Below are 23,758 nucleotides of genomic sequence, written 5' to 3'. Positions count from 1 at the left end.
ATACGGGGGTACGGAATTAAAAAACTCTAATATAAGAACTTTTCAAAACACTCAATGTATCAATTTTTTCCTAAGAACTCAGAAGAACTTAAAAGGCAAAGGAAGTCAGCATCTCTTTCTTACCTGCAGATTCTGTGACCATCTCTGAATGGTACAGCTGAGATGCAATAAATCAACTTTAAAAACTCTAGTTAGAATGCCTGGTATCAAAAGATAAGTGTTGGTGGGGACGTGGAGAAAAGGGAACCCTCGCATACCGCTGGTGCGAAATGTCAGCTGGTGTAGCCACCATGGAAAACAGTATGGAGGTTCCTCAAAAAATTAAAAATAGAACTACTGAGTGATCCAGCTATTCCACTTCTGGGCATTTATTCAAAACGAAAATATTCACTTGAAAAAATATCTTCAACCCCATGTTCGTTACAGCATTATTTACAATAACTGAGACGTGGAAGCAGCCTAAGTATCCACCAAAGGATGAATGGATAAAGAAACTGTAGTGTGTGCATACACACAACACACACACACACACACACACACACAACACACACGAGTATTACTCAGCCATAAAAAAGAATGAAATCTTACCATCTGTGACAATATAGATGGACCTGGTAGGCTTACGCTAAGTGAAATAAATCAGATGGAGAAAAACAGAGTATGATCTGACTTACACGAGGAATCTAAAAAAGTCAAACTCAAGAAAAAGAACAGACTGGTGGCTGCCAGAGGTTGAGGGGTAGTAGTGAGAGAAATGCGTTAAGGTGGTCAAAAAATAAAAATTTCCTATTATAAGAAAGTTCTGAGGATACAATGTACAGCCTGATGACTATAGTTAATAATACTGAATTATATACTTAAAGATGCCAAGAACATAGATCTTAAAAATTCTCATCACAAGAAAAAAAAAACTGTAATTATATGAAGAGATGGATAACTAAACTCCATGTGGTGACCATTTCACAATATACAGATATATCAAACTATTATGTTGTACACCTAAAATTAATACAATGTTATAGGCCAGTTATATCTCAAACTGGGAAAAAATGAGATTGAACTCAAATAACAAAAACTCTAAGCAGTTGACATAAATGATAGAAATCTATACATTAGCACTTGTGTACTTTATTCATGAAAGCATCTCTGGGTCTTCCCACTCAGATCTACCTGGATTTATTTAGAATACATTCCAAAACACTTAACTACTTTATTTCCCAGCCTTGGCAGATAAAAAAGGGGGCAAGTTGTGGTAAGGTTACTGAAAGTTAAACTATTAAAAAGTAAATATATGGGGCGCCTGGGTGGCTTGGTGGGTTAAAGCCTCTGCCTTCAGCTCGGCTCATGATCCCAGAGTCCTGGGATTGAGCCCTGCGTCGGGCTCTCTGCTCAGCGGGGAGCCTGCTTCCTCCTCTCTCTCTGCCTGCCTCTCTGCCTACTTGTGATCTCTATCTGTCAAATAAAAAAGTAAAATCTTTAAGAAAAAAAAAAGTAAATATATTATGGTTTATAAGTGGTCCATCCTGCAGGAATAGAAAAAATACTAGAAAGGTTTAAAAAGTGAGGTTGAGAGTGGCTGGCTGGCTCAGTCAGTAGAGCATGTGACTCTTGATCTCAGGGTCATAAGTTCAAGGCCCACATTGGGTGAAGAGCTTACTTCAAAAAAAAAGTAGGTAAAGTTCTTGTATAACGCATGGAGAATGCATGGAGAACACATTTTATATTAGTGGAGAATACATTGTTTTCTGTTAAATTTTACTACTCTTTGAAAATTCAGTACCTATTTAAGAGTTAAGAAGCCAAAGGATATGGAAAATCTAGGTTGACAAAATGAGAAAGTAAAACAAAATATATCTGAAAGTTATAAGCTAATATATTTTTAAAAAATAATTAAGGGAATGATCTACTTCTTCAGTATGCCATGGATCTGGGGGTATTTGTCTATTTTAAGTTATTTGCACATTTTAAAAAATTGAACATAGCACATGGGAGCTGGAATAAACCTTAGTGTTCACATGGTAAGTAGTTTAATCTTTTCATTTAATAAATGAGGAAAGTTATGGCATCTATGATATTAGGGCTAGCTAGAGGTATTCTCTTTTTCTGATAAATTACACTACTATACTCCTATTTTTATCTTTAAAAATAATACATAAAGATATGGTCATTCCCTATAATGAAAGAAAAAAAATTAAATTGTTAATGAAAGAGGATGTTTATCTAACTACCTAAAGATCCTAAAATCCACAGCTTCCTAAACAGATAAACATTTTGCCTAAATTCTATTTGAATAGTATTTAATTTTCCTAATGCTTCTGTTCAGAGATAGACTGAAAGCTATACCCTCAACATACATGTTTGTCATAATAATAGCTCAGAATCTGAGATGCTGATCCACCACAAACCACACAGGACAAAGCACTTAATTTCATAGATCAGGGTCAAAAACATACCAAAAAGTTCCAGCTGTTAACACCTTCTTGATAAAGGTAGTCCTTTTGAGATAATATAACAAAGCTTTCATTTGCCTGTTAAATTGAGACTCCTTCAATAAAGTGAATTCCAATGTGTAATAAATCCCCTACTTTACTCTGTGCTTAAGAATATGACATACTCGGGGCGCCTGGGTGGCTCAGTGGGGTAAGCCTCTGTCTTCCGCTCAGGTCATGATCTCAGGGTACTGGGATTAAGCCCCGCATCAGGCTCTCTGCTCAGCAGGAAACCTGTTTCCCCTCTCTCTCGGCCTGCTGCTCTGCCTTCTTGTGATCTCAATCTCTGTCAAATAAATAAATAAAATCTTAAAAAAAAAAAAAAAAAGAATATGACATACTCAAAGGAATCTAACAATGGGGATATAGAGTCATTGAATGGTGGGTTGGCATTTATAATTCTAAATCACTACCTAGGTGTGTACCCTACGAGAGAGGACAGGAAGCTGGCTGAAATGACAATAGTTACTAAATCATTTAGAAATTTCTGCCTGTCACCATTTCACTCCACTTAACCTCTCAGTATCACAGCTTCCTCAACTATAAAATGGGGATATTTCACACAATTGTTGCAATAAAATAAGATAATGTGTGCAAAATGCAGAACAAAAGGCATGCGTCATACTAAGTATGCAGTCAAAGCTGTTTGTCATTAGCTGGCATAATTACAACTCAATGAAGACATAAGGAAAGGAGCGAAACTAGACTAAAAATTGGGAAACCAGAGATCTATTTCATGAACAGCTATGTGATCAACACTGGAAAAGTGTCGTTAATTGCACTGGGCTTCAGTTTTCCTCTCAGTAATACTAAGAAACTGGACCTGGTATCTAAATTGCCTTCAGGGCCAAAAAGTTTACAAAATAGGGGGCCACACCCGTAACACAGGGGCCTGAATCTCTATCCCAGTATGGAGCCTTAGGAACTACACTAGTATTCTCACATCTCGGAAATAGAAAGGTAGTCAAGGGTTATCTCACCAGACAGAGCAAGAAACAAACGCTTTAAGTTGTTTTTGTCAACAGCTTGGTTAAAAGGTTCATTCTCAAGCAGGAGGTCCTAACCGGCTTTTACATATTAATTTCAAAAATGAAAGCTTCTGTGGTTCTCTCACTACCTAATTTCAAGGATTCTATTTAATCTTGTCTTAAATTCCTTAAAGAAAAAAAAAATTTTTTTTTAAGATTTTATTTTATTTGACAGATAGAGATCACAAGTAGGCAGAGAGGCAGGCAGAGAGAGAGGGAGGAGGAAGCAGGCTCCTGCCGACCAGAGAGCCCCATGCGGGACTCGATCCCACCACCCTGGGATCATGACCTGAGCCGAAGGCAGAGACTTTAACCCACTGAGCCACCCAGGCACCCCAAGAAAAAATTTTTTAAGATTCTATTTATTTATTTGGCAGAGAGAGACACAGCGAGAGAGGGAACACAAGCAGGGGGAGCTGGAGAAGGAGAAGCAGGCTCTCCACTGAGCAGGGAGCCCGCTGCAGGGCTCCATCCCCAGACCCTGTGATCACGACCTGAGCCAAAGGCAGACGCCCAATGACTAAGCCATACAGGCACCCCTTAAAAATGTTTTAAAAGTGTTATATCACTTTAACCAAAGGAGCATTTTGAAGTAATTGGCAATTCCCAGCTAGATACTTTTGTTCTTTTCACTGAAATATTTGAAAACTCCAACATAAACTGAAAAATCATTCCTTTCTAATGTACTTAACTTTCTTTCAGAAGCAAAGTAGTTCCCATACCCAATGACAAACAGCAAGAAAAATACCTGAATGGCCCAGTGAGGGGGTACCTGACAGCAATAGAAAATCTTCAGACGTTCCAGTACAGATGTAGTCTTATCTTCAAACTGGTCTGCAAGAGCCTTAAAGAGGATACAACATAATCAGAATCCATATGTGTAATAAACTTTTTTAAAGATTTTATTTATTTATTTGACAAAGAGAGAGAGAGCACAAGCACGGAGAGCAGCAGGCAGAGGGAGAAGCAGGCTTTCCACTGAGCAGGGAGCCTGATGTGGGACTTGATTCCAGGACCCCAGGATCATGACCTGAGCTGAAGACAGGTGCTTAACTGACTGGGCCACCCAGGTGCCCCCACAAATCACTTTGATGAGGTGATTAAATATGTGAATTTTTTCTTGAATTTCCTCAAACATTTAAAAAACTTTAAGATTAACCAACGTTAACATAAACGTGTACACTAAAGACTTATCCAGAAAACAGTTTTTAAAACTTAGACTTCTATAATGACTCATTCAAAGAACTAGCCTTAATTAACTAGGCTTTTTACTTTTTCTATGAGAAACTGTTCTTTAGCCTATTTCACAACCATAATTCACTCTGACAATGGCACTTGTTAATATAAATCAGAGAAAAATTATATGAAGAATTTCATTTAGGACTATCATCTCCGGAATAAAATGAAAGCAAAAGGTGGGTTGGTCTGTTTGGTCATAGAGGGCAAGTCTTCTTCCTCTTCACCAACAGAGCTCTAAGGCAGGACATTTGTTCACACAAGACCATTCTTGAGCTACAGTGGACAGCTGCAAGCTTCATGCACTGAAGAGGCCGTCTGCTGTACTGCAATACCTACACTGAATAACTGAATTTCTGGAGCTACATCAGGAAGCAGATCATTAAGACCAAGATGGCAGACTGTGAGAAAAGTTACCAAGGCCAACTGCAACGTCAAAGGCTGGCACCATCCAGAGGTCAAATGATCGGTCATTAGAACAGCTCATATATTCAGCATCAAAGTGAATGCAGCCACACTCTGGAGTTTCTAAGCAAATGCATGGACAATGGCCCCGTTACCCTGATCGTCTTCACCTGACTTTTAATGTGTCATTTAGTTTATCGTAAGTATATATATTTTGTCTGACATATACTTAGACCTTCTCTCAACTATGAATTATCATGACCTTTTCTGCATATCGCAATACTCAAATTTTCTTTGTGTGTGTGTGTGTGTGCCAGTTGACTAGTTTTCACAAGGCTATCTTAGGAGGATTTCATGGTAACGAGAGGTCAGTGTTAATTTTCTGAGGTCATTGCACATAGTGTGGTCATGTAGGAGAAGGTCCTTGTATTTGAGGATGAGAAGCACCGTGTTGGCAACTTACTTTCCAATACTTTTAGGATACCAAAAAACAGTTGCAGTGCACTTACAACTTTTCTGTAAGTTTGATATTGTCTCAAATTTTTATGAATTTGTAAAATTGAAAACCTCAAAAAAAAGTAAGAGAGAAAGTCTACCTTCCTCAGAAGAAAGAAAACAACAAGAGTCTAACATATCCCAGTACAAACCCAAGACAAGGAGATCAGTTTCTAAGCAGGGAAACTGCTCCCAAATTGGAGGTTTTCTATATTTTACTAGGTGGGAGATACATTTGTTAACCTAAGAATATCCTGTAGAATGACAGAATACTCATTACATCACTTCTTTGACAATCCAAGATGTTATTCAATCAAGTCCGTCAGAACAAACTGAGACATAACCAGACTCTTAAACCATCTTGATCAAAATATTTTTAAAGCTTTCTGGCCTTACTTCAGAGAAACTTAATAGTAAAAAGGTTGCATGCTTCTGCCCAAAGCTGTTTAGTTGTACGAGGGAGAGAAGAAAAACTTCTGGCTGAATACATATGGTTATAATACATAAATAAAAGGTTCACAGAATTAATTCATCAATGGGGGGCAAATTTTTCCTTTTATCTGTTTTTTTCTTAAAAAGAAAAAATAACCAATGCTTATTTAATAACAATAATACAAGCCCAAATCAACATCATAACACCTACTTCTATGAAACCCTAATTACATGAAAAATACTTTATTTTCAAACAAAACTCATGTTGCTTGCTGTAGGTACTGCTTCTAGCTAAAACAAGCCAAGTGCTCAATCAAGACTTTCTAATATATTAATGGCCTGATGATCTCAGAGTATCTAAGTATCTCTGATATTCTCAGATACTCCCCAAAATCACAAAGACCACAGGAGAGAGATCAGAAAACCAACACTTACCTGAGCTGGATACCATGAATAAGCCCCCGCACGAGTACAGTCACGCTTCATAGGAATGTGATCAGGCCATAAGTATGTAATGACTATGACAGAATTCTCACCTATTTTCACTCCTGCACAAAATATACTTCTTCCTACTTTAAGTATGACAGCCACCTAAATAAGATTTACCTACTCATAAAATTAGGAACATTAAATTAATATACAAAAGAAAGGGATGATGGGGTGCTGCTGTTTGCCTATAACCTCTACTGAATTCAAAGGACTCTTTTCTATTTGCTAATTCACTACAAAGACAGGGACATCTTTACAGTACATCACTAGACTTCTCGGAGCAAGATTTTTTTTAGCAACTCATACTGAAATAATTCCATTATATCTAAACAAACTGGTGTCTTTTGCAGGCATGGTAAATAATTCTACCGTATACAAATAGACTTGAGTGTTTTATAGGAAAAACCAGGCTAGTAAGGATAAGTGACCTGGATTCTAGGTTTATCTCCAATAAGCAAGTTGTTAAACCACAATGGTACTCATCCGTGGAAGGATCATTGCACTTTCAATGTTTGATGGGTGAACAGCTCTACCAAAAGAGTGTTTTGTTTCATTTCAAGCATTTGAGGAGGTTTGTTGGTTAGTTATAGGCATCATCAACTGAACACAAGTTTTCTTAGAGGTAAACTAAAGACCCAGATAGTTTGGAAGACAATGGTAGGACGGTCAGTACCAGGCGATAGGACTGAAGGAATGTGGAGTCCCAAGCACTTCTGTGCGGATCTATGTGCATGAACATGGACATGAACAGTGCACTCCATGAGAAACTGGCCCTTTGCGAGCTTTCACATACTCCCAGAAATGTAGGTAAATGGTCTCTAATGCAGCAGCCTACCCTTCTACCATTTTCTCTTTCCAGTTTCTAAATTCAAGATTTTCATACCTGAAAGTCATAGGCCATCTGGTGAAAAGTTAAAATTGGTATGAGGAGGTGGTCTTTAAGGAAAGGTGGCAATGCCAAAAATGAAGAGAGAGACAGACACACAAATATACCCTCAATCAACCATTAAGAATTGGATCATTGAGAACTGAAAGCAAGACAGTATTCTCCAGGAGGGTGATGAGATGTGGATGAATGGGAAAGATGATGAGTAAGGAGCGAGGAATGGTCTAGGGCCCCGTCCAGAGGGGAAGAGCCAAGTCACAGAAAATTCACATATACCTGCTGGGACAGACCAATGATGACTTCATGATGTATACATTGTTAAGATATGACACTGTTACCGAGTTTTAAGGCTCCCTTTTAATGTATTTTCTCCCCAAATGCTACTTCAAAGCATTTATACTTTGAGTATCCTTTGAGAAGATGTACTTGTGCATACGGATTCCCTAATCTCATGCAAAAACCATTCTCAAACCTTTCAGGAGCCACAGTACCACAGGTCAGGAGATATTTTACAGAATAAGGAACAAAAGACTATGACCACAGAAAGCAATGATGTGTCCCGTCTTCTCACGGCTCTGTTTTCAGTAGGGAAAGAGCTTCCACAAAAAGCTAGGGAAGATCAAGCCTACATTTTAAAATTAGTACATGGAGAATGATTTAGTATAGAAGGATAATTCTGAACAAGGTCTGGTATGATTTAGACCTTATTTATGTGCTCATATCTAAAAGTATGGCACACATATCTTCAAAAGAACAGAGCTAGTCCCTAAGGACCGACCCTTTCACTGAAGGCTATTCATTCTTGCTAGCGTGATATCAAAGTGTTTATCATCTTTCTGAAAAGCCAAGTAGAAATTAGCCGATAATCTAAAAGGTACGATTGATCATATGCCAAATCACCTTGCTTTGTTGTACAATCTCTGTGCATGTGAGTGTATGTGTATGTATGTGTATAAAGGAGGGTTGGATTTATTATAAAAATATGCACTTAATCAAATATATCCAACAGTTGGGCTGAATAGCTTCCTCTGACAGGAGTCTGCAGTCATTCAGCTATGATTTACAAACCCCCGAGTCCCAGAAAGTTGCCAGTAAGATCAAGGGGAATGAGAATTAGACCTATTACAAACAGTATGTACCGACACGACCATTAACCTATTGTTAGACCAACTGTACCTTAGATATAGGAAACTGAAGCTCAGAGAAATAAAAATGACTTGCCCAAAGTCATAATGCTATGAAAAAAATAGCCTGCCTGATTCCAAAGACCAAGTTGACAGCTTTATTAAAATCTTACCTTCTAACTAAGCATAAAATTATCAGAGCTGTGAGAACAAACAGCACCTTCTCAGTGGTAAAATATTCAGAACTCCAGAACTGGTTGTCTTCCCCTCAACTTAAATCCCATAACACAGGAGTCAGGGTGTGGCCTGGTCAAGAACTTCACTTACTGCTTCCTGTTCTAGACACAGAAAAGAACTTAGTGGGTGGGCTGGTAGAATCTGGGTCTACTAATGGGGGCTGGGAGAACCTAGATGTCATCTTCTATGATTCCAGAGCAAGTAGAAGAACACAAAAAGGCAGTTCTGAAGGAAGCCCAGATAGCCTCCTGGGAGCACTCCCCGTAGTCAGCCGTTCTTAAACTATTTGGTTTCAGGATGACTTTAAACGCTTAGAAATTATGTGGGACTCCAAAGAGCTTTTGTTTATGTGAGCTATAATCTATCAATACTTACCATATTAGAAATTAAAACTAAGAAATAGTTAAATATTTATTAATTCATTTTAAAATAAAATAATAGATGCATTGTTTAACATAAATACGATGTTTTTAGGGAAAACAACTTTTTTCAAGTCTTGAAAAACATTGACAATGTCTTACATTTTTGGACATCTCTTTAATGTCTCACATTTTAATAGATGACATCTGCATTCTCATACATGCTCCTATAATCAATCTGTGGCAATATGATATTTTGACTGAAGTCTAGGAAGAAAATTTGGCCTCATCCAGCTATGTGGTTGGAACAGGGAAGAGTACATTAACAGCTTTTTCAGTTAATTGTAGACACGATTCTTTGATACTACACCAAAATTCAACACGTGGAGACTTCTTACCACAACTGCAATGTGGAATTTTAAATCCTATCAATGAACTTTTCTTTGTTACAGTAAAACACACTGGTAAACAAACAAACAAAAAACCACTCCCTCATCTACCTTAAACCTTCAATAAATCTTTTACAGATGCTTGATTTTTTTTTTTTAAGATTTTATTTATTTATTTGACAGACAGAGATCACAAGTAGGCAGAGAGGCAGGCAGAGAGAGAGGAGGAAGCAGGCTCCCCACTGAGCGGAGAGCCCGATTAAGGGCTCGATCCCAGGACCCTGGGATCTTGACCTGAGCTGAAAGCAGAGGCTTTAACCCACTGAGCCACCCAGGCGCCCCCAGATGCTTGATTTTTTTAACATCCTGTATTAGTCATCTGGAAAATACACAGATCTTCCACATGTTGACATATTCATATAATATTTAAAAATTATATGCCTTAATATCACCAACAATCTCAGGGGAAAACTCCTAACCAAATACCTAAAGTACTGGGAAACGGTCAAGTTTCATAGTTGCAGATATGTTTCTCAGAACTCATTTCTTTTTTCCTTAAAAGCTCAAGATTTTATCATTGGTAACAAATTACAGTCACTTATTCTCCTTGAAGTGATGAGCTCACTTCATGGATGGTTTTTCTGAGAAAATTTCTGCCAAATACCCAAGTTTGAATACCCTACGTGTGTCAGTCGTTCTTTCAAGAAAAGAGAATGTTCTAAGAGCCAAGCAGGCAGCTCAGCTGTTTCCTAAGACAGTGACAGTACTTCAGCATGAGGCCCAACTTTCTTTCTTTCTTTTTTTTTTTTTTTTTTTAAGATTTTATTTATTTGACAGACAGAGATCACAAGTAGGCAGAAAGGCAGGAAGAGAGAGAGGAAGGGAAGCAGGTTCCCTGCTGAGCAGAGAGCCCAATGCGGGGCTCGATCCCAGGACCCTGGGACCATGACCTGAGCTGAAGGCAGAGGCTTTAACCCACTGAGCCACCCAAGCGCCCCGAGGCCCAAGTGTTTTCTAAGTGCTTCCCACTTCACCACATAGAATATTAGGAAAGATACAGTGTCAAGGGTAAAGACTTAATAACGTAATATTCACTGCTTTGTCAAAGGCATCCAAAAAGACAACTTTTTTTTTTTTGGAAACTGACAGCGTGGCGGTGAAGCATACGATGACTCCCAGCACGGTTTGGAGCTCCGACCTTGATTCAGGTGAAGGGGCCAGAAGTCTGACGCCCCCACCCCGACACACACTGCTTCTGCTGATTCAGCATGCACAGACTGTCAAGGTAAATAATATCCTGGTATTATTAGGGAGATGATTTTGACCTGCGGGTATTCTGAAATGGTCTGGGATCCCTAGGGTTCTACAAATCACCCTTTGAAAACTGCTGAATTAGAATTAGCAATGCGCTGTCTCGAATGCCATCCCCACATCTGCCCACCTCCAATTTCCTCCCCAAACTTCCCCTTGCTTAGTGTTTAAAGAAATATTTAATGGGGGGGGGAGGGGCAAGGGGACAGAAAGAGAGAGAATCTCAAGCAGGCTCCACGGCCAGCACGGAGCCAACATAGGGCTCAATCTCACAACCCTGAGATCATGATCTGAGCCAAAATCACGAGTCTGATGCTTCACCGGCTGAACCACCCAGGTGCCCCAGGAAATACTTACAAGTTCTTTTTCATCATCTTTAAAAAAATTAGGAAATGAGAACACAAGTCAGTCTGTTTATAATCTACAAGGATTGTGAGAGTGCAAAGGATAACATATTTGTAATTAAAACCTAAGTGGAAGTTTTAAACTCCAATTATCACCTTTTCTAAAAAAGTTAAAGTAGTTAAGTTGAATGATAATTACACCCTACCTTCCTCAGTAGGTGTCAGGGCTAAGCTCCTGTCCTCAGAGCTCAATGTCCATTAGCCCCAGACTTTGATAAGAACACTCTCAACTAAGGTTCCTTCCAGTACATGGTCTCCTCTTAAATCACAACGCTGGCCTCCAGACCTTGTAAATGGCCTTTTAGCTCTGCTCTCTAAGCACTGGGATGTGAGACAGAAAAACATCTGGAGCTCCTAAAGACGAACGAACAGCTGACCTCTGCCCAAGGCAGTCTGTCTCAGAAGCGCCCATAATCGCCGACCACAAATCGCTGAGGGCTGGGCTGCAGACCTGTATTTTAACAAGCACCTCAGAAGTGGTTCACATGTCCGGGCAAGTTTGGGAAATGTTGCATAAGGCTGTTAGGATGTGCACAGGGTATTCACCGAGGGAAAACTGATGTTCCCGTTGAGTCAACCCAGTCCGACTCCGTCTACACAACTTAAACGTGTCCCTGCCTGGAATCTAACCAGAGTTATCGTTTAGTGTCACCTTTGGGAGCTGGTGTCCTTTCTTCCATCACTTTACTCAAGTTCCTTCGCTTTTACCTACTTTTTACACTTCCATGACTGTCTAGGGTTTTTAATCTCTGTGCTTACTGTTACTAATAAAGTTCACTTTATGCATATATCACTTGTCCCATTCTTCGTTCCACTTATCTATGAACTAACCAGTGCCTATTTTGTACAAAACAATTACGATGAAACCCATGTCCTGGTTTTAGCCTCTCAGCCCTCACGGCAGCCCCTTCACTTGGCCTTGGCAAAAGCCCCTTCTCGCCCGTCTGTGTGTTCTCCTCTGTCCCGGCACCTCGTCCGAGAGTGAGCATTCTATTTCCTTCCCCGTCCACCTAAACTGCTGGCCTTGAGAGGGAGAATTCTGCAACCCAAGCCTTTCTCACCAAAGCCTGTATTCACTGCTTCCTGCCTGTGTTCATGCAATTCCTTTCCTCTAGAGGATGCCAGGTCTTATACTGATCTTTTGTCTTTTTTAAGCCAGTTCTCATAGCTTCCTTGGAACACTGTAGCATGATGGATTAACTTGGAAAGCACGGATTTCAAAATCCAAGGGAGACCTGGTTTGAATTCTAGCCCAGCTACAAGACCTTAGGTAAGTCACTTAAAATCTCTGCCCTTCATTTTTCTCACTAGTAAACATATAGATAATGCCTACAGGCTAGGATTATTTGGCACCCGGCAGATAAGCGGTCAGTAAACAGTAGTAACTATGCACAATTCTAAATAAACAGTAGTTAGCCTTAATCATTCCAACATATAAAAGCACAGTAACAATCACATGCTGCAAATGGTGACTAACGCAGGTGAAGTACAGAGCTAGAATGGACATGTTGTCAACTTTCGGCTTTTTAAAAAACTCAAAGGCATGTCTCAGTGTATTAAAGGTGAAGCACTGTAATTACCCCCAAGTTTTTCAATTTTCCAGATTGCAATGACTTCTTTTAGTGAGTCATAAGAAGGATCATACTGATATTATCATATGATAATACCAGTCAAGATTTATTGAGGGTTTACTATGTACCAGGCACTATTCCAAGTGTTTCACAAACGTCAATCTTCTGACCGCCCCACGTGTGTGTGCTACTTACTGCTCTCTTCGTTCCACAGACAGGAGGAGTGAAGCACAAGAGGCTAGGGGCCTTAACCTTGGGTACGTTATGTGATCTCTCTTTCCCCCCTGGGGTTGTGAGGTCTGTGGACAACAGAAGCTGGTACTTCTCAGAAAACAGACCTTCTGATACTGAAGCAGGCAGAGAAAACCAGAGATGGGAGGATGCAGGCAGAGAAACGACAGAAAAAGACCTGATGATCCGTTTGAGCCCCTGAATCCAGCTGGCACTGAGACTGGCATACCCCAAGACTTCCCAGCAATAATGGCCAGGACATTTCCTTTCTTCCAGTCAGTCTAAAGGGGTTTCTGTCCCTCCAATGAAAAGATTCTTACTGAAACCTGTTCTTAAAATTTTACTGAAGTAGAAGGGTAAAGGGTTTGAAAGACTCTAAACTTCAATCTGACCTTCACAAGCACCTTTAGGAGAAGGATGTTCAAAATAAGTATAAAAATCAAATGCAATTTCTCAAAGTTTAAAGCCATACCCACTCATTAGGCAAGCCCAGTACAGCCACCGTCAGCGGGAATTACTAGACTGCGTGTCCCACAAGGGCACATACTCTCCCACTCATGCAAATGGTTGCACATCAAGGTCAATACTAAGCCCACCAAGTACAATGCATGAGGATGTGCTTTTATGAAGTGCGCGCTCTCTCCCTCTCTCTCTCTCTCTCCCCCTCCCTCCCTCTCTTTCTCTCTCTCTCTCTATATATATAAATAACAGAGCACACACATATCCCAAGATGCTAAAATATGAGAGAGAAGTCTTTAATGCAGAACAAATGACTAGTCTGTGATACAAAGAAAAATCTTCGGTTTTTTGGGATGTTGAGAAACACAGAGTGAACATATTTCTAGTTAATTAAGTAAATTCGTGGACTCTAGTGCTCTTATCACTTCTAACAACCTCAAAAAGTAGTGATTAATCCACATAATTCATCACTTTTTAGGAAACCCTGTAAGGAAAAACTAACATTCCTTTATCTCTTTTCCCTCCCCTTGAAAAAATACAGCCAACCAAACTGTGAATTACTACCTTCTGGGAATGCTACGTTAACCTCTGTGATCACGGAGATCGCTCTGTTCCTGTTAGCTCTGGCACTGGGCTGAAGGTCTGGCCTGGAATGATATTAGAAAGGCTGGTCTCTACAGCTCGTGGATTACTCAAGTGCCAGACAACAATTTAATCTTTAATTTAGCCAATCCCCAAATAGTCCTGCTAATAAGTAGCTAATTCAAACATGATTTTTTTTCCCAAATTCAACATTTAGCAAACATCCACTGAATGCCTATTCTAAGAATACAAAAATAAATGAGAGAACCTGACCCCTCAAGAAGCTCACATTCTGGATGTAAAGATAGAAAGGTTTCCAAACAAAGTATAATACCATTAAGTAAGTGCAAAAATACAGTTTTGGAAACACAGTCTGGGGCACCTGGGTGGCTCAGTCAGTTAAGTGTCTGCCTTTGGTGCAGATCATGATCTCAGGGTCCTGGGATGGAGCTTCACATCAGGCTCCCTGCTCAATGGGGAGTCTGCTTCTCCCTCTGCAGCTCTCCCTGCTTGTTCTCTCTCTCTGTCAAATAAATAAATAAAATCTTAAAAAGATAGAAGGAAAAAAAAAAAACAAAAAACACAGTCCCAGAAATAAACCACATAAGTGTGGTCAGTTGATTTTTGATTTTTCAACAAAAGGACCAACCAGGTGGTGAGGAGAAAAAGTATGGACAGTTACAACGGTCTTGGTGAGAAATGATGAAGATATTAAAGTGGTATAATTCTCTTACTCGTTATGGGATAAAACAACTTCAGAAATCCTTTCTCACAAAACTCAGAATGAAGCTAAGATGGGTCAGAAGTCTGGGTCTGCTGGGGGATGCCTTCCCTTCACGATGATTATTTGGCTGAAGGATGGGAGGTCCCAGGTAGGCATAAAATATCCCTCACCCCTGTGTCAATGCCAAGGGGAGTTTCTGGCACTGGCTGCCACGGGATGCCATCCTATAAAGCTGGACAGCTTGCTGGGAAACTGGGGAGTACTAGGGAGCTCTTACCTGCATCTGAGAACATGCCTCCAGCAAAGTGTAACTAAACATTATAACCTACATTTGGGTCCCTCACCTTCTTTGTTGCAGTCATAGCCCCACCTCTTTAAGAGACCATGTACTGGGGCGCCTGGGTGGCTCAGTGGGTTGGGCCACTGCCTTTGGCTCGGGTCATGATCTCAGGGTCCTGGGATCGAGTCCCGTGTCGGGCTCTCTGCTCAGCAGGGAGCCTGCTTCCCTCTCTCTCTCTATCTGCCTCTCCATCTACTTGTGATTTCTCTCTGTCAAATAAATACATAAAATCTTTAAAAAAAAAAAACAAAAAACAGAGAACCACATATTTACGTAACTATTCTAAAATTGAGGGGCGCTGGGTGGCTCAGTCAGCTAAGTGGCCGGCTCTTGATTTTGGCCCAGGTCCTGATTTCAGGGTCCAGAGATGGAGCCCTGGGTTGGGTTGCTTGCTCAACAGGGAGTCTGCTGGAAGAGTCTCTCTCCCTCTCCCTCTGCCCCTTTCCCTGCTCACACACATGCATGCTCTCCCTCTCTCACTCTAAAATAAACAATTTTTTTTTTAAATAAAGTTGAGATGGTCCACATAAGCTGGCTTTCTACCCCAAACTCCTGCCCTCCTGCCAAGTGCTCTTGATGACTACAGGCAGAGGGCAATTCTACTGTGATGCCTTGACCCAGGGTCTGGCTTTGGTCTAGCAGCAGAAAGGGAGGCCTTATGTTAAGAGATTTGATTCAGAGCTAGTTCTGCATATTATCAACCTCATACACATTTTCTGAACTGTTAGATCTTTTTTCTGACCCTGCCATCCTGTCCTTGAAACACCTGAACCTTGCTCTTGACGAACAGGTGTCTCTATGAAGCACTTGAAGCCTTTTGTATCTGTTGCAGTTTCCCTAAGTTCAATGGTCCAAGAAAACCTCACAGATTATTTAGTTTACCTGTTGGGTTGTCACTCTGATGAAGGTGACCCAATATTCTAGGCTATGACTTCTGTGACTTACTACCACTGGCTGATGCTTCAGACAATGACTGAGAGAAGGTCTTCCTCACAGAGTGTCTGTATCTCTTGTTACTGGCTCTTCACTTGGGATCTTGGCACTGCGACCAGCTCCTCTGGATACCTTCTCTGGCCCCTAGGCCAAAGCACGCTGCTTGCTCACACCATCTAGGAGAGGCTTTCCAGATCTTACATGTCTTGTTGGAGGAAAGCAATCAGGGAATAAAGCAACAGGATATACGGAGCCTATCTGAAAAGAGAAGCATCTGTTACAACATCAGTTAACTCAGATCCAAAGTTTAAGGCCCTAGGGGAAGGTGTAGAAGGAAGATTCTTGGCAACCCTAATGGAGTCTGCCAGTTAGACACACCCTGGCCAGGTGTGCAGTATGTAGTCAGCCCTTCCATTCCAGGGAAAGGTCTCTCAGACAAAGAAACCCATATAACCACAGACAGAGCTCACATTAACCACTAGTACAATGAACACTGGTGATCATCAGGAAGTTAAGGAAAAGCAAGACCAAGAAAAGAAGGGCCAAGATGAACATATAAGATAATTTACTATTGAGGAGAGAGAATTCATGGAAAGAAGAGAATTTTTAAAATTCTAATTAACAATGTGCAAAGAAATTAAATGAGGTATCACATCAATAAAACAATAAAAGGGTATCAGAAAGAACAATCAGAAAAATACAGGGGCACCTGGGTGGCTCAGTGGGTTAAGCCTCTGCCTTCAGCCCAGGTCATGGTCTTAGGGTCCTGGGATTGAGCTCAACAGAGAGCCTGCTTCCCCCTCTCTCTCTGCCTGCCTCTCTGCCTACTAGTGCTCTCTCTCTGTCTCAAATAAATAAATAAATAAAAATCTTTAAAAAAGAAAAATACAGAATTCTGGAAATTAAAAATTGTCAAGTATTATTTTTAATGAAATAAAGGGAATTAAGAGTGGACTAATCTTGATGAGCACTGAGAAAAAATGCATAGAATTATTGAATCACTATATTATACACCTGAAAATAACTGTTTAAAAAAAAAGGAGAAAGAAAGAAAAAAAATTATCAAAATAAAAAATTATAAGGATAAGCACAATAATATTAGGAATTAAGCTAATAACCAAAACTAGTGATCTAGAAAAAAAGGTTAAAGAAATCTCCTATGACATCTAGCAAAAATACAAAGAAAAAGAAAGCACAAAAAAAAGTTAAGAGTCATACAAGATAAATTCAGTAGGTCTCACAGAAGTTTACTAGAATTCCTACTGCAGAATCAGACTATAGAAGAAGGCTTAAAAAAAATGGGGAAGTATAATTAAAGAAATAAATGTAAGAAAAGACCCTTGAACTACAGAGACATGACTGATCACATTTAAAGACCACCGTGTACTCCCAAGAGAATAATAACAGTTATGACATTTGTTAAGCACCTCCTTCCTGAGAGACACTGTTCTAAATATTAACTCATAAAACCCTCATAGTAAGTATATTTATCTTATTATACACATGAAGAAACTGAGGCACCAAGAGGTTAGGCAACTTGTGCAAGACAGAAGCAGCTTGTACATGGTAGAGATGGGATCTGAACCACATTGTACAACTCCGGAACCCATGCTCACATTCAAACATCCATAATCCCAAGCATGGAAAGAAAATTCTAGAAGTGTTCTAAAAGACAAGAAAAAAAATCACTTAAAATGAACAATAATGGGGTTCCTGGGTGGCTCATTTGGTTAGGCAGCTCAAACTATTTCAGTTCAGATCATGATCTCAGGGTTGTGGGATCAAGCCCCATGTTGGGCTCTTTACTCAGCGGGGAATCTGCTTGAGATTCTCTCTCTCCCTCTGCCCCTCCCCCTGCTTGTACTCTCTCTCTCTCTCTCAAAAATATATAAATAAATCTTTTAAAAAATGTAATGGTAATCAAACTGCCACTTATCAGTAAACTGGGATGCTGGACAATATTAAAGAAATGATCTCATTTACAGTCCCATGGAAAGATGATTTTGAAACTAGAATTTGATACCCAACCCAACTAATAAATTCTGCTGGAAAAATACATTCACAAAGACTCAAATTTTACCACCCATGTCCTTCAGATGAAAGCTACACAGGAAGTAACATAAAAAGACAAGGAAAACAATGAATGTAACAACAAAGATCAAAGAAACAGTGGTAGCTATGACCTAGGAGTTTAAAAAAAAAAAAAAAAAGGCGAAAAAGGAACAAATGGAGAATCTCCCAGACCCTGATTGCTGTGACAGCCTTTGTCAAGTAGCAAAAGTTCAGAGACAAAGCATATGATTTTTTTCTCTATAGGTAGAATCACAGTATTTGATTATATAATTAAAATAGTCATATAATCATAATTATACTATAAAACTGATTTAAAATTTTAAAAATCAACATATGGCTAAAAACAGATGACATAAATTACAGAATAAAATGTAGAGTAACAATCCCTAACCATCGCAAAAAAAAGTCATAAAAATTGAAAAGGGGATAAGAGATGTACTGACTTATCCATAATTCACAGTGTGGAGGCAACAGACTCTATCTAAAATTGATAAATTAAGGGGCACCTGGATGAGTCAGTTGGTTAAGCATCCAACTCTCGGTTTCAGCACAGGTTGTGATCTCAAGGTCATGAGATCGAGCCGCACATCAGGCTCCACACTCAGAGTGGAATCTGCTTAAGATTTTCTCTCCCTCTCCCTCTGCTACTGCCCCCGCTCCCCCTAATAAATAAATCTTTAAAAAAAAAGTTGAAAAATCAAGAAAAAGAGTATAAGCATTTAAAGAAGTATAATAGTAACATAAATATTTAAAGTTATAAAGGAAATTACTAGAACAACAACAAAAAAGAAGCTGCTAAAAAGTGAACTGGGAATTGGAGGAGAATTTACATCTTGCACCTGAGATCCTTCTGAGTAGACTTTTTTTTACTATGTGTAGTATGAAAGCTTCTAACATGCAGTTTAAAAATCAAAATACATTAATTAAAGGGCACCTTCAAAAATAGGGGATAGGTTCAATAAATCACAGTGCCTCCATTTAACAGAGTGACATAGGGCTGCTGGAATGAGTGAGCTAGCGCCACAGGTACTGGCACACAGAGCTGATCAGGCTGTTCCTTAAGAGGCAAAAAGGTATAAAGTAATACAGACTGCACGATCCGACTGAGGTTTAAGCGTACCGTTTATTTATGCAGAGAAATAAGTCTAGAAGGTTACCAATTGAGACTGGAAGGTAAGCAAGGTGGGGGGAAAACACAGTTTTTCTCTTCTGCTTCTCCATTGCTTACACTTTTTATAATTAGCAGGTATTACTTCTATAATTAAGAGCAATTAAAAACAGTGACATAGGTTATAAAAACAAAACATACTTGGCCACTACTAACCACGGACTTGGTCCAGGTGTTACATATAAAGCCAGACAAGTGGTTTTCCCTCAGTGCAAAAAATAATGTGAGGACCCCTTTATGAAATTATCCAAAAACAAGTACAAGGCTCATTGTATAATTCCTGACATTATCAGTTTTTCCCTGATTAAGGTTTTTGTTATGACATGCCTTTAATCATTACTAGAAATTAAAAAGCCATGTAAAGAAAGGGCTATTGGCTTTCTTTCTTTCTTTTTTTAATTTATTATTTTAGAGACTGAGGAGGAGACAGAATCTCTCGACTGATGTGGGGCTCGATCTCACAATCACGAGACCACGACCTGAGCTGAAACCAGGAGTGGGATGCTTCTCTGACTGAGCCACCCAGGCTCCCCAGGACTATCAGCTTTTAAAAGAGAAGTGTTTTAGCCTATGCGGGAGCGATGCTCTCCACAACAGCACCAATCATCCTGTTCTGGACCCTTCTCCCTCCAGAATCAAACATGATGGAAAACACCTATTCCATCAAAGCATGGGTACAACTCTAGTATTAAGAACAGATGTTCTTAGAAAACTAAAACTCGTTTAAAAAATGTTAAAAATCAATTAACTACTACAGTAAAAAAAAAAAAAAAAAAGTCAAATGCAGTATAAGAGTCTCTAGTGACAGAAAACTGCTATAATCTCCAATTCCCAGTTCAATGCATTATCCTCCCAGAAATTCAAAGGTGAAGGAAAAGATCCCTGTTGGAAAATCATCTTTAGAGGCACAGCTACCTGAACACGGGCAGGCTGTCCTTACTAGATTAACAGGGTTAAGAGATGATTGAGTAGGGGCGCCTGGGTGGCTCAGTGGGTTACGGTCTCTGCTTTCAGTTCAGGTCATGGTCCCAGGGTCCTGGGATCGAGCCCCGCATCGGCTCTCTGCTCAGCAGGAAGTCGGCTTCCTCCTCTCTCTGCCTGCCTCTCTGCCTACTTGTGATCTTTGTCTGTCAAATGAATAAATAAAATCTTTTAAAAAAAAATTTAAAAATAAATCAATAATAAAAATAAAATTTGTTAAGCAAGATTATTTTAATAATGAACATAAAATAATCAAAAGCAGGGTATGAATAAGGACTAGAGAATATAATCTCACTTTAATTCTTGCTTCTGAATCCTAACCACTCAGTGTTTCCATAAACATCATTTTCTTCATCATGACCATCAAACATGCAGTCATTAAAGAACTCCAGCCTAGGATACTTTTCACAAGATAGGTGTTTTAAACGGACTGTCCTCAATTTGAAGCTCCTTCTTCCTCGATGGATCTTGTAACATTGGTTTATTTACTTTCGGTGGGATGCAATATTCTCCCTTTAAGTCTGGCCTGTCTCAGAAATCCCTCCCAAATCGCCATCTTCGGGACTTGCCATCACATCGTTCCATGTAGCTGCTCATCACTGTGCCCGTTAGTCACGACTCTGTCCTTAAGCAGCCAGGCCATCGGGGCGAGTCACCTGACCTCATCCCACCTGCACTTCCTCAACTCGTAATATGACAAGACTAAGCTTTTCCCTAAACAGCTCCTTCTGGCTTATTTTTCTTTCAGCTTTAACAGCTTATCGTTTTATCACGTTATAACAGCTGAGGAAGGAAACAGATTTTCACAGAAACTAAAACAGAATTTCTTCTAAACATTGTTTTATATACAGGTATTTAAAAAACCATTTTCCTCTTATTCTTCAGGGATGCAGCAACTTCAACAAACACAGGACTATCAAACGCTGAATCAGAGAATTGGCAAGAGTTCAGATGATGAGGTAAATGGCTCAACAAGGGACAGAAAATTAGACAAATCCTGCATTCACCCAGTCACATGATCTGGCTAATTTCCAAAATTTCTGGGTTGGGGCGTGAAGTGATTTTCTCTGCGGTATCACCCTGTAAAGGCAGAAATAACAACTCCTCATCTTGTTCTATAGGCAAAAGTATATAGGGTTCAGAATGCAGGATTTGGATGGCAGACGGGGAAATATGAAACATACGATGGCCAAGACACGGCAAGATGTGAGAGAGCACAGTGACGTGGCTCCTTCTTTACCCTATTTTCCTCAAACACATCCTTTTGTTATTTGATGCCCAAAAATATAATGTGTATAATTCAGAGAATAACATAAGTTTCAAATTAAAAAGATATGCTATGTACTTATGGACAAATTTACCTCTCTACTTTTTGAGTTTAACTGCCGCTCCAAAAGAAAACTGAATGACGACTTAGTTATTTCCTATGCCAAGGTTAATGTAAGAGATGAAAATAAAGCCAATCATTTCCAAGTCAGTATATCTTTCATTAATAAATAAATGTAATCTAGTACTATTTAAAGCTGAAACAAACAAACAAACATACAAAAAAACCATTTAAACTGTTTCCCAAAATAAAATTTGAAAAATTTATGTGTGGTCGCCTTGACCAAAGATCTATACAAAAATATGCATATGTGATCACTTTAACACTTGGTTATTTCAATATTCTGCTTAGTGTGAAATTAGCTTTTAATAAATAAACTTCAATACAACAGGAGCAATTCAGCGAGAATAATTTAAAGTGCTGGTCATGAAACCACATCTTTACCTTCCTTCTTTGCTCGACACTGGGCCCAGGTGCAGGGAGTGGGGTGCACACATGGTCCCCGGCTGTCAGCTGTCTCAGCGTCCCCCACAGCCACTGACAGCACCTGGCCTGAGGTCTCGCCCCCTTCCAGGGCCGCCTATATCTCCAGTGGTGGGGAAGGGAAGGTAGAAGGTCAGGGGTACACTCAGCCTGGCAAATAGCCTGAGCTGTCTTGGGCCTGCACCTCCGTGTAACTTCTTCCTCAGCCCAATCCCACTCTCTCCTGTTACTCTTCAAGTGGCACGGAACCCTGATCTCTGTGTCTCACTGTTCTGGATAAAACAACCTGTGACAATAACATAAAGGGCTCTGAGATACGATGTTACTCAGTGAAAAGAAGTAAAATGGTTAAAACAGTATGTGACAAACCGTAGAGCACATAGTAGGCCCTCAATAAATTTGAACTGTGAGCAGGAAGAAAAGCAAAAAGGACATGGTAACTGCAATGTATTTTGCAGACAGAGGGAGGGGGCTGAAAAAGTTGAGGTAGAAAATAATTCCAAGACTAAAAATCTGGCCCTTGGAATGTAAGCTCCTGAAAGCTGACATATTAATTATCTTAGCATATCCAGGGCCCAGTACAATACCTGGTACATACTAAGAATTCAATAAATATTTGCCACCTGGGAAGTTAGTAGTACTGACATTTATAGTAACTTGGTAACCCTCTTGTGGGTTTGCCAAACTATGCCAACACAGAGAAGTTCTGGAAGGGAACGTGGGATTTTTGTTTTCATGGATTTTTTGTTTGTTTTATATTTACATGGATTTTTTTGAACAAAAACTTCATTTAATCCAAATAAAGTTCTGCTTTTACATGGCAACTAAGACTTTTAAATGCAGAGGAGCTATTTCTTTTTAAAAAAATTTCTTTAAAGTTCTTAAAGACTGTTTTTAAAGTGCTCGCGATACCTTTCTTTGAAAAATAATCTTACTCTGCACATTTTCCCCTATGAGTTTAAATTTCAGCAGCCATACCAAAAAAAAATGTTAAAAGTTTGACCATCTTTCATTTTACCTTCAGTTTCTTTGAAGGCAAATTAACTGATTTCTTTATCTTAGAACAACACCACAAATCACTCTTGGATCTGTGTTTCTATCCATACTAAATCTGCTCCCAGTAAGCAGGCCTATGAAAGTAACCCCCAACTGAGGCCTCTGCTTCTATTCTCATTCTCAAATGCTACCATACCCTAAGACTCTCTTTGAAACTCTGACTTCTGTCATGTTATCCATAGTTCCTTTTACTCCAAGGGGAAAAAATCCACACTCTGGAGCCTTATACCGGAACTAGAACAGTTAGCCCTTCCCAGCATTTTATGTCATGCTGTTCTCCAGCATGAACCAGACTGAAGGACTCTGTACTCCACACACTCCAAAATACGCTGTCCCTAAGTCACCTCCTCCTCCTTCCTACCAGCTTTGTAGACAGTACCGAGTTATGCTTATGATTATTTGGTAAACTGGAACATACTTTACCCAGTATTTACATCTCATTATGTATTTCCTTCAGATGTTCCCAGTTAAAAATCTAACTCAAGCCTCATTAAAATAAGAAACACCTGGACCTAGGACATGCACTGACCTCCCCCACCCCCAACA

At 39.6% G+C, this 23,758-nt stretch overlaps 1 protein-coding gene and 1 long non-coding RNA gene across 3 annotated transcripts in view; one reads left to right on the top strand and one right to left on the bottom strand.

The window, feature by feature from the left end:
• TTC27 (tetratricopeptide repeat domain 27) overlaps positions 1-23,758 on the bottom strand; it is a 174,353-nt gene that overhangs the window by 81,748 nt on the left and 68,847 nt on the right. For both annotated transcript variants that reach the window (XM_032352961.1, XM_032352960.1), the window contains exon 11: positions 4,266-4,361. In XM_032352961.1, coding sequence (XP_032208852.1) covers positions 4,266-4,361 — 96 coding nt within the window. The remainder of the gene's footprint in view (positions 1-4,265; positions 4,362-23,758) is intronic.
• On the top strand, positions 10,751-21,645 carry LOC116596022. The gene is made up of 3 exons (XR_004287977.1): positions 10,751-10,854; positions 21,232-21,305; positions 21,468-21,645. It is a non-coding gene; the product is annotated as an uncharacterized LOC116596022 (long non-coding RNA).

This window comes from Mustela erminea, chromosome 7 (assembly GCF_009829155.1).
Source record: "Mustela erminea isolate mMusErm1 chromosome 7, mMusErm1.Pri, whole genome shotgun sequence".
Classification (NCBI taxonomy): domain Eukaryota; kingdom Metazoa; phylum Chordata; class Mammalia; order Carnivora; family Mustelidae; genus Mustela; species Mustela erminea.
The sequence above is the reverse complement of the archived record's forward strand: the minus strand, read 5'-3'. Positions and strand labels throughout refer to the sequence as shown.